The following is a 12,637-nucleotide window of genomic DNA, read 5'->3' on the forward strand; positions in this document are numbered from 1 at the left end:
CTCAAACGCGCCATAATGCAGGAAATCACATCTATGAAATATATTTTTTTTTTTTCTGGGGGAGAACCCCCAGACCCCCGCAAAACAATTCACCCACCTATCAAATTTTTCCTTTGACGCTACTGACCCACCCACTTTTTATTTGCTTCCGACGCCCATGCTGACAACAGTAGTCCGGCCAGGATATTGTCATTTAAAAGTTGTTGTTGCAGCCCTCAACTGATGTTGATGTTGACATGTTGTGTTTGGGCTTGGTCTGTGCATGTGCAGCCCATCATGCATGTGTGTCATATGCCTGTCTGTCAATGAGATGATGCCACTCCCTATTTTGGAGCTCCCACCCGGTTTTGGATTTGCAGATCTCAAGGCTGCAACTATACCCTCATGACATTTTTGGGTGAACTTTCCTTTAAGAACTCGTTTAATTTCTTTAGGCCAATGCAAGTATTTAATCTGGTCACCCATTTCCACCCCCCAAAAAACTTAAGTGAACTCTCTGCTTCTTGTCAGATAAATAGGTTATACTCACAGTTCACCCCCATGTGCAGCTGAATGCGTTCTTGCGTCCCGTCATTGATATTTTTAATTAGATATTTTTAATATCTGTGTCGTAGATAGGCACCTGTCGCGTCGCGTTGGCTTCATGCGTGTCTGGTTAAAAATAGTTAAACCTTTAAAAACGCATCTCGAGACACTTGTAGCATACTCTGCGTTTGGTTCCATTTCATTGCGCCCCGAACAGCCCGCGTCTGTTTACCTGTTTAAAGAGGCGCGCAGGTGAACAGGATCATGTGACCCTGTATTCCCCGTACAGTGATTCCAGGCGACAGTCAGACTCGGTGCAAACGCTGCGCACCTTCCGCGTTTAGGCTGCTGGTCAGCGAGACATGACATGCGTTGCTGGCAACATCTGCAGTCTTTGTTTCACGGTTAAAGTGCGTTTGTGAACTTCTTGACAGACTGTTTTGCGCGTACACTCTTTCATGACAGGATTTATCAGAGGACTGCAATGTGGCGTTGTCATTTGATCCTGTATCTGACATGTCTCGCGAATACTCAGTTTGCGGGTAAGACTTCACATCTATCTATCTATCTATCTATCTATCTATCTATCTATCTATCTATCTATCTATCTATCTATCTATCTATCTATCTATCTATCTATCTATCTATCTATCTATCTATCTATCTATCTATCTATCTATCTATCTATCTATCTATCTATCTATCTATCTATCATCATCACAGTTTTCTGGTGAATAATAGTGTATTTTAATTTCTAGATACATATTAAAGTTTCTTTCTACACAATTACATTATGTAGGCCTACTTTACTTTTGTAGATTTTGTACTGATATTGTCCCTCATAAAAAATAATAATAGTTTTGTGATTTATTTAACACACTGACCTTTTGTCGGTAAGTTGTCACATTGAAATCTGCCATTGAAAACCTATGGAGGCTTTAGTAGTAAAACAATTAGCCTATATACATGTAGGCTCTAACACTTAAAACATAAAACATGAAAATACTCTCACTCATGAAAACACACGGTTTAACCTTTATGTATATCACTGCAGTGTGTTATTGTCTTCACTTGTTTATGCAACACAAATATGATGATGTCCTGATGACCCCTTACGTTTAAGTTGTTTTTCCGGTTAATATTGTTCATGTTGTACATGCAAGCATTTATCCAGCACCTTGTTTGTCTACCAGAAGAAAAAAAAATGAACTTTGTACCTGGTAATGGCCTGCTTAACACAGCCTGGTTAATGATTGAATGAAGTTACTGGTGCAGTGATGAACAATAATCAGATCTTAATACTGGAGCCATAGTGACTATTCAGGAGGCTATTGACAGATCAATTATTCTAAGGCATTAGTATTCAACCTGAATGAATTAGCAATAAACCTGTTATAACCAATATGATAGTATAATATAACCACTCTTCCGCCTATATGAGCACATACAAGCATGTAGACTTTTGTGTGTGTGTGTGTGTGTGTGTGTGTGTGTGTGTGTGTGTGTGTGTGTGTGTGTGTGTGTGTGTGTGTGTGTGTGTGTGTGTGTGTGTGTGTGAAGCACCTCATGACCATCATATGATTCACCTGCATGGGTAAAACTGGCTATAAAAAGAGCAATCCAGTGTAAATTTGTTCTGGAACAGTCAATATTTGCTCTCATAACAATGTTGTTTTCCCTCGCTGCCATTCTTTTCCTCCCTAACTTTGAATCATTAGTATTTACATTCAGTTTACACACACACACACACACGTCTGGTTCACTATCTTTGTGGGGACTCCATAGGCGTAATAGTTTATATACTGTACAAACCGTATTTTCTATCCCCTTACACTGCCCCTGCCCCTAAACCTACTCATTACAGGAAACATTCTGCATTTTTACTTTCTAAAAAAACTCATCCTGTATGATTTAAAAGCATTTTGAAAAGTGGGGACATGGCCAATGTCCTCATACTTCACCCTCCTTGTAATATATATCTATACGTGTGTGTGTGTGAATTGCCTGGGAATTGAATCCTTGGCAATAGCACTGAGCTCTACCAGTTGAGTTACAGGAACTAGTTATTCCTGACTGCTTTGAATACATGCAAATTGAGTTCTACACTCTTATTTTCATGCTTAGCTGCATGAACTGTTGTACGTCAGCTCTAAGAACTGGTTGAAATTTCACAATGGATGTACAATGGTTTTTACATTTTATGTTCCCTACAGAAACATTTTTTTTTATTAGATTCTTTTAGAAATTGTCACTAAAGGCCTGAAACTCAAGTACACACACAACATATGCAAATGCTGTGTTGGCAAGAGCCGGTCCCATTCTACTTAACCTAGTGTACTATAGGGATACAATGATATTAAAATTCTGGAAGTATTATTTTCATCTTATAACTAATATATGGCTGATATTAAAATTCTATACTATTTGCAGAATGATAAATAGTCAATCATTTTGAGATTTGATAAAGATACATTTAAAGGTGCTGTCACATTTATTGTGTAGCAGTTTTTTGCAGGGGAAATCTAGTCATCCATGTTATTACGGTTTTCAAGTGAAGGTGAAAGATTTCTCGATGTAGATTTTTCTCAAAGGGTCAAAATAACTTTTTTTGCCAGCAAAATTGCAATGAAATTTCACTAATGTGACAGCTTTAATGCGTTACTGTACTATTTACTTAAAAAATATATCTAATTACGTAACTTAAGTTACTTGTAATGCATTACCCCCAACACTGCACATAGCCTACTTGCATATAGTATAACCCAACGTATCCATTTTGACGCAGACTCTTAGTCGAATGCGTACTGCCGAACACATAGCCTTCAACGTATACGGCATATTGAGTTGTGTGCATCTTTAAACCTCTCACTCAAACGCTCATTAGCACTGGTGTCTATTATTGTTGCTTCTCTAGTAGTTTGCTGTTGTTTTTCGGTATATCCAGAAAAATATTTCAGAAAAAAATATTACAACTTAGCGCCTCCGGTGGACGTTTCACCCCAAAAGTGCAGGTAAACGTACCTGGAGGTACATATTTCGGGTGTTGAAAAAAATGTAGGCAGAGTCACATATTTCCAATGAGCCTGGGTTGTTCAAAACAGTGCCTGTGGTGACATCTCTGCAAACTTATATTATATTGCGTCTTGCACAAATCCCCTAAGACTGTATAGTGGACTCCAGAAAATAAAACCAAACCAAATGATCTGACGTAATTATCTTGCTTCTGACCACCACATGTCCAAAGTTTGTTGGTTGAAGGATTTATGGACCTTCTCCCAAACTCTGCCCACATTGGAGTCTTCCAACCATTTTCCCTGGAAATCTACACTTACAATATTTATGTAGGCTGTGATTTCTATTAAACATCAGTGACCCTAATGGACTCGTCACCAGACGAGCTTTTTAAAAATAACTCTTCGTAATAAGGGCACGTTAAATTAACTTTTTATGAACCCGCTTCCATTTTATAGCATAATAACATACCATTTCCATGTAGGCAGAAGAACATTTTACTCAAACATGGGAATATGAAACAGTGCTGATGAGAAACACCCTCACCTGTGCATCTGAATAGAGTTTCACTCATCTCTCTTGAGATTAGATATCCTCCAGAAGACTCAAGCAAGGTTACGCTAATAAAGAAGTCATTGTTTTTAGCTGAGCGCCTTTCAGGTGTGCTCATTCCGTACAGCTCGAACTGTATTAAGAATCTAGCAGTTTAGGTGTGATGCAACTTATAAAAAGTCAAATTTTATTCATGGTAAAGGCCTTTCACACTAAGGACTAGCAGATTGATTTTGTACATTGGTGTGGAGGCAAATATAGTTATTATTATAGCTATCTTTACCGTTCTTGTTCTTGTTATGAACAGGCCTGAACACACTGATGCTCACATATTTCTCATTTTTCTCTCTCAAAACAAAGATCCGCTTTGTAGCAGCGCTCCAGTGTTCAAGCATGATCAAACTCAGGCGGTTTTTGGGGCGCTTGGCCACAGCGTGGTCCTAAAATGCGAAGCCTCCATGGGTTGGATCCGTTCAGATTCAGAATGTGAAGACCACCTGGAGTGGATGAAAAATGGCACACCGCTTACCAACCTCACCATCTACCCTCAAATTACAAAAGACTGGTGGGTATATGATGCAATATAATGCCAAACACTGAGTACTTGTAGTGTATCAATATTTACAATACAAATATGGCACATTAGACTGAAAATATATGAGATTTAGATACTTTATAATGAAATTCATCTCTATGACTGTGTTCTGAATACTAGCATACTGTGTATTATACACTATATAATTCAGTGCATTTAAAAAAAATAATAATATATGAAAGTTTGAAAATTGTGTGCACTTGTACAGTTTTGGGAGTAACACATAACAAGTAACTTAAGTTATGTAATCATGCGCATGATGGTTACATGGACATGATCTGTGTGTCATTACCTGGATGATCCATGACTGTTTTGTTGTTTTGTGATGGTTGTTCTTGAGTCCCTTGTCTGTCCTGAGCATTTGTCCTGCCCAATGTACTTCAGAAAAATCCTTCAGGTTCTGCAAATTCTTAAAGGGGGGGTGAAACACTCAGTTTCAGTCAGTGTCATGTCAATCTTGAGTACCTATAGAGTAGCATTGCATCCTGCATATCTCCGAAAAGTCTTTATTTTTTTAATAATTATATAAGAAAGATGCGCTGTTCCGAGTCTTTCCGAAAAAAGCCGAGCGGGTGGGGGCGTATCGTGTGAGCGGAGCTAAATAATGACGTGTGCAGCAGCGCGCTGCTATTGTGTTGAGTCGAGTGCGTCATCCCTAACAGCGGGAAAAAAACTTTATTCAAAATAAAAATATGGCTTTTAATCAGATACAGCCATACATCTATGATCCGGAATCAGACCCAGAGGCTGCAGTTGAACAGGAGCAGCAGCAAAAACGACTAGAGCAGGACGTCTGTATGTGGTACAAGTTATACACTAACTATATAATATGCTTAGCGGCTTGTGTTATTTACATATTTATACTTGAATTATATCGTCGTATTTTTGTCTTTGAAGGTGTACATGTGGGAAGTGCAGTTGTGCACGTGTGTTTGTGTGTTTACGCGTGGTTTGTGTAGACAGTAAGCGGACTAAAAAAAAAACATTTGAAGCAGTCTCACTCACCCTTCTAACGTTGGGACTGCTCCATCATTCAGCATTAGGCGATTGGGAAAATCCGGTGTCAAGCTGGGCCTTGTTTATGAAACAGTCGGCACCGAAATGCAGCGAACAGATATAAACATTCGCGCAACTCAGTTGCTGATCCGGATAAGCAAATTACATCCACTGTTGCCTTAACGCGGGGTTTTGGCGAATCTGTGCAGGACTGTCTTGGTCTGGCAACCAAAAACGCACTTTTTTGGTGACATTGTTATGTGCACATTACCTGTGCAGCGCAGCCTACAAGCCAGCGCTTTGATGGGCGTAGCCTGTTACTTTCGCTCTCTCCCTCTCTCTCTCTCTCTCACGCGCTTCCGGTAGAATTGTCCGTAAGGCCCATACAAGGAAATTCCGCCCCCATTAACGTCAAAGGGGACGCATGATCTCAAAAAACTTGCCGAAACTTATGACTAACCGGAAGTAGTATTTTTGACAAAGAAATACTCCCATCAAACGTCCACCTTAACTTTTGAAACTTTGTCTATGTTTAGTATGGGATTCCAAGTCTTTAACAGTGTAAAGAGATCAGTATGCATGAAACAGCATTTCACCCCCCCTTTAAGTTTTCCAGATTCTTTTGCAAATGTGAACCCTTTCCAGCAGTGACTGCATGGTTTTGAAATCTAATTTGAATTTGAAGATCAAGGTAAATTGTTCTTAATTTTTCTTCCGGGAAACATGCAAGTATGCTATTTTGCAGTACTAAATTAAAAAAAGAAGCTTTTTAAACAAATAGAGAGTTGTGTTTGAGTCCCTCAGTTGTCCTTAGTGTGAAAAGATAGATGGAAAGGGTTCAAATATGCATAAGATGCTGGAAACCTGAAAAATGTGCAGGACCTGAATTATTTTTTCTGAAGAACATTGGGCAGGACAACTGCTCAGGACAAATAAGGAACTCAAGAACAATCATCACAAGAAGGGACAAAAAAATAAAATAATCTGTCGTGGATCATCCAGGTAACGACACTCAGTAAACTTTTGAGCACAGCTGTTTATGTATATGCTGCTAGCCTGACAAGGCTATTCTTTAGTTGACAAAGTTGTCTTTCAAACTCCCCCTGCACGCAATAGGATAGCGCTACAACCAACCAGAGCAAAGAAGATGAAGCAAAGCTAGTTGACAGATTAAACTTTCGCCGTATCCGGTCAGCAAAACTCAGAACACATCTTCCCTTCTTAAGAATGATTTCAGTGCTGTTCTTTGTTCTTTTCTCAGAGAAAAGCTTAACTCCAAGTCTTCCAGAGTCTTTAACTTCCAGAGTCTTTAACTAACTTTACTAGTAGCAAGCAAGCGCAACTCGGCCGTCATTATGTTAAGCCCCGCCCACCGACTCTATACACGATGTGATTGGCCCGACCAGAGTTTGGTTTTTACAGCTCAGAAGTGTATTGAGAGTTGCTAGACGACACTCGCTGCAGATTAGATTTGCTCCCACTAGGGTGCGTCTAGATTTCTAGGCTAATATGCTGCTGCTACAGAAACTAAATCCCATAGCAGTTCTAGACAGGTGGAGCTGCGGGAGTTGGAGGGTTTCAGAGGAACTGAACTACAGCAAACACTGAACCACATGATTTAAATGTTGAGCAAGCAATCTAATTGGCTGCAGGACCAGCAGAGGCTTGAATTTATGACATGACTATCCAAACACTTGGCAGGTACACTGATGAGAGTCACATCATTAAGAGCAGCGATCTTACACTGACCCTGAGAGATCGGACTGATTTTGGCGTGTATTTCTGCGTGGTGAGGAACAGCACGGCGCAATTCAACGTAAAAGATTACAGTAAGAATGAAGCATATAAAGTGTAATTCTTCTCGGCAGTTCTGTGTATATGATCAATTTATTCCCTTTTTTATCCCAGAATACCCAAGTCACAGCGGAGCAGTGGTTGCATCGGTGGTCATGTTAGTAGTACTCGCTCTTTCAGCGGTGGTCTATTCTAAGTGCCGACTCAACTTTAAACTGTGGTATAAGAACGTGTATGGAGAGTATGAGCTAAATGGTAAGTTTGTATACTCTTCATTAAAGCCTTTTAAAATCTTTCATAACAATGCATTTTCATTTCATAAAGATGTTTCGCTGTTTCTCAGATGGCAAAATGTATGATGCCTACATCTCATATATCAACAATGAGAATGACAGAAAGTTTGTCAATTTTATCCTGAAGCCTCATTTGGAGAACAAGTACAGTCATAAGCTTCTACTCAACGACACAAACATCCTTCCTGGAGCCGGTAAATCTTACAACTATATTCAGATTTATATGACCTTCTAAAATCATTCTAAAATGATGATTTGCTGCTCGAGAAATATCTATTTTTCGGGATTTTTAATAAATAGAATGTTCAAAAGAACAGCAATTATTTGAAACCGAAATCTTTTGTAACATTATAAATGTCTTTACTGTCACTTTTGATCAATTTAGCGTGTCCTTGCTGAAAAATTGTGGCAGACACTTTTATGCAAAGTAACTTACACTGCATTCACGTTGCACATTATTAGTTGCATTCCCAGGGAATTGAACCCATGGCTTAGGCTTTTCTAGCGTAATGCTCTACTGTTTGAGCTACAGGAATACTATTTATTTATGTAAAATAAAATAAAAAACAGATAATTTTATCCGATTTTTTAAAAATAATAATAATAATAGTCTATTAAGAATTCAGATGCAATAATGAATCTTTGTTTTACTCGTGGAAATTTTCATTGAACACTTGACATAATATTGCATATTTAACAGACAGCACTTTATTTATTTATTGTATCAAATTAAATATGGTCTCATCTTTTACTACAATCGTTATTACATATTCGGGTCTTTAGCAACCCATATCTATTTCCAACACGGATGAATCTTTACCTGCCTCAATAAAATAAACCTCTCCTGATATTAGAGTATCAATTACAGAAGAATTATAATAAAGCAGATTTAGTTTCCTTTTGGAGCTTGTAAGGGTTCAGTTTGAGCAGATGTGTTATACCGTCATCACTGTCCTCATCAGAGCTCATTTCCCAGAACATTTAGCATCTGCCTCATATTCACCATCTCAAACATATTCTCAAAACTATCATTTTTAACATCTTCAAAATCAATTTTTTGATCGCTGACAGCTTCTTCACCAGATCCGCCATCAGTGACAGTGACAGTAAATATCTGATTGTATTCAGTTGCTCTGAATAACTGAGTGAAACGGCACTTTATCATTGTGTTTCAGACATTAACACCTTGTTGAATAAAGGTGAACTGCACTTATTCAGTCAGCAAATTCAATGTGACACTAAACACCTAGTTTAGTGCTAGTTTCATTTACGCTCGCAAATTCCGCCATGTAAATAGCGAATCCTCCATGGCTCAATTGGCTAATGTCTAAATGAATGAGGAAGAGGGTAGTATATTATGTCACTAAAGACCCCAGGTATGCATTTATAAAAACACGACGTGTATTGTCTTATTTCCTCAGAGCCGTCTGCAGAGCTGCTGATGAACATCAGCCGCTGTCGACGGCTGGTTGTGGTGCTTTCTCAGGCATACCTGGAGCAGGAGTGGTGCACAACCAACTTTAGGTATCTTTTTACATGTTTCTTGTTTGGACTTCTTTAGATCGATTTAGTTTCCTGTTTCTGTTTTGTAGTCTTTTGTAGTTGGTTTAAATCCCCTCATTAGAAGGATATTTAAGTATATATAAGGACCAAGCTGCGCCTGAGATTTACTTTGCGACCGTTAAAAAAGTATTTTCTATATAGCAGGGGTGTCCATTCCTGAACCTGGAGGGCCACTGTCCTGCAGAGTTATCTTCAACCCCAATTAAACACACCTGTACCAGCTAATCAAGGTCTTATTAGGAATACTAGAAACTTCCAGACAGGTGTGTTGAGGCAAGTTGGAGCTAAAATCTGCAGGACAGTGGCCCTCCAGGACCGACTTTGGACAACCCCGTTATATAGTAGGAATGCGTGAAATATGAGAATACTGTAATATGAAATTAAGACATCCTACATCAGCCATGTTGTCACTGTCATGTGACCTACGTCGCTTCACTTCCATTCATAAATCCCCTCCCGTGGCCTTATGGGATAGTAAAGTGTCCATTGAATGCACACTTCAGAACCTCTCCGGAAGTAGTTGGTCATCGTAGTTGGTTTTATGAATACTATGAATTCAGACATTCTTTTCTCTAAAATATTGTATGGAAGTAGCATATTTTATATGTTTGCTTTGTTAGTTGGTCAGTTGTTTCTCATACTCTTGTATTCCTGCCCTTCGCGGTCCCTGGTTTTCCTGTTTTGTTTTATTAAAATAGACATGGTTAGACTTGCTGCCATAGTCAGTTACATTGCAGTACATCATTTCATTGTTTTAATGTAAAGAAAAACAATTCAATAACTTTTATCAAAATATAACAACTTTCACTGACTCTCTAATATAACTATTATTACGTTGTATTTTTTTGATGTTATTAAGAAAAAGTTCAAAAAACGTTTTGCTTAATGATATGACCTTTACTCTTGGATGCTGTTTCAATGTTCAGACAGGGTCTATGGCACCTGATGGATCTGTCGAGAAAGCCCATTTTCATCATATTTCATTCGCAGCAGAAGCAAATAAGCCAGGACATCAGTCACCAGCTGAGACAACACCAACCGCGAATCACAGTCATCACCTGGGGCGCACATTCCATGGTGAGACCCTCGCAGTGCTCAATAAATCACTGAGATTTAGGACAACCTGAAACCTAATCAATCTCTTTCCCTTCTCACAGACCCCCTCTTCAGGGTTCTGGAAGGAGCTTGCATTGGCAATGCCACGTAAGGTGACATTTCACAGGGAGTCGGCAGGAGATCCGCAGACTTTGTTGCAAGGCGATAAAGATCCGATGCTCACGCAGCAGCCTGATTACCTGGACTGCAGACCGGACCCAGATCCAGCAGGAGACCTGGGTACGAAACGTGCTTCTCGAATCAAAAGAGCTCATCTTCATTTGAGTGTCATTCCAACAATGAAATATAGAATATATAATACAGAAATTATATTTCTGTCGCCATTTATTAATTTACTTTTTTATTCTGTGGAACACAAAATAAGATATATTAAAGAACATTTCTTCTTTTTAAAGAGCTTATTTTTGATTGTACTATCCTTTTAAGACACCTTTACATGTAAGAATAACTTTTAATAATGTTAGTAATATTTTGAGATGAAAACACTTGCTGGACTGAAGCAACATTTTTTTAAATTTATTTTTTAAATCATGTTAACGTGAGTATTTCAAATATAATAAATCAGACTTTTGAGGAATATATATATATATATATATATATATATAATTAAAACTAATTTTATATATATATATATATATATATATATATATATATATATATATATATATATATATATATATATATATATATATACAATTAAAACTAATTCATCACAATTAAATACATCAGAGTTTTTAATATTACAAAGTATACAGTATAGTTACTCTCCAAATTAATGTAGAAACAACTTAAAGACAGTATATTTTAAATATTTGTTGTAATGGCATCTTTTTAAGAATGAAGGCCAGTATCACTGATACTAAAACTGCTACTGATGTCTCTATGAAATATATATTTTTTAAACATTAATGATAGACATTCAGCATTACAGTATAATAATAATAAAATAAAAAAATATAATAATAAAATAAAATAAAAATATATATATATATAAATTTTAGCATTTATTAGTCTATAAAAAATAAAGCTTTTAATTTAAGTGAACTTAAAATAATCTTCATATAAACCCGTTATAATAAATGTCATTGTGGCCTTTCTACCTGTCTAAAAAGAAATATACAGAAATGTAATACTTAGCGAACAGTCTGCACTGCATAAATAATAAATTAAATATTGATTAATCCTAGCTACAATTTTCTGTTACCTTTAATTAACATTAATGACAGACAGCAGCAACTAGTTTATTAGTCTGCTGTCACGTTAAGATCTGCCACTGCAGAACATGAACTGGATCTAGAATCTAAGACAAAGGATGTCATCCATACATTAAGATCATGTAGGTAAGATGTTAAGGAGGAGGAAAAACAGAATTTGGCTGTGCAATAAAATAGATGTGTATATCATTGCTAAACTGTGGAAATTAAGACCGAAGCACTGGATGTTCGACCCAGAGGAAGAGTGTAAATTAGAAATAGTAGTGGACCAAGAACAGATCCTTGAGGCACTCCACAGAAAAAAAGTGACAGAGCGAGATTTATATTTATCAATGCTAATGAACTGTTGCAATGTTTACCTCACAGGTTTGCGTTTGCCCATCTACAAGACCCTTCCCTCCAAAGCTCCGGTGCTTCCTTCAGGTCCAGGTGTGACGGATGAACCCAAACCCTCAGAGATAGATGTATCTGACCTCGGCTCGAGGAACTACGCCGCCCGCACAGATTTTTACTGCCTGGTCTCGGAGGACGATATATGAGACACACACTCCTATTCCTTTTTGCACTATTAAGTCACTTTCCCTCGATGATTTAATGTTACTGTCACTGTTTTGTGTGTTTTTTTTAAATCTACACCTGTAAAGTTTTTCATGTGCACCTCTTTGTTTTTATGCAAAATTTTAATAGCATTTCATGTATAGTCATAGGGACTTTTATTGTATATATATTTTAATAAAGTTGTTGGGTCCATGTTTTATTTAGTATTGACTTCATTCTAACACCATCCCTACATCTGAATATACCTACTCCCCTACTATAGTAGGCATGCAAAAGTAACCTCAGTTTCTCTGAGAGGAGGGAATGAGACATTGCATCAGTAGTGATGCTATGGGGAAACACCTTCTCTCAGAGAATACTGAAGCCCTATGAAATCTCACAGACGAGAATTCTCCTCAATGGTTGTTCCTCCGCTCTAT

The 12,637-nt window shown here is 37.7% G+C and overlaps 1 protein-coding gene across 1 annotated transcript; it reads left to right on the top strand.

Moving 5' to 3' along the window:
* Positions 1–808: 808 nt before the first annotated feature.
* On the top strand, positions 809–12,410 carry sigirr (single immunoglobulin and toll-interleukin 1 receptor (TIR) domain). Its single transcript, XM_067436114.1, has 9 exons — positions 809–1,067; positions 4,450–4,654; positions 7,382–7,509; positions 7,589–7,729; positions 7,818–7,961; positions 9,189–9,291; positions 10,257–10,407; positions 10,488–10,665; positions 12,027–12,410. Exons 1-9 carry the CDS (start codon positions 1,010–1,012, stop codon positions 12,197–12,199), a joined length of 1,281 nt encoding a protein of 426 aa, XP_067292215.1. The 5' UTR covers positions 809–1,009; the 3' UTR covers positions 12,200–12,410.
* Positions 12,411–12,637: the final 227 nt, after the last annotated feature.

This window comes from Pseudorasbora parva, chromosome 25, assembly GCF_024679245.1.
Source record: "Pseudorasbora parva isolate DD20220531a chromosome 25, ASM2467924v1, whole genome shotgun sequence".
Taxonomy (NCBI): domain Eukaryota; kingdom Metazoa; phylum Chordata; class Actinopteri; order Cypriniformes; family Gobionidae; genus Pseudorasbora; species Pseudorasbora parva.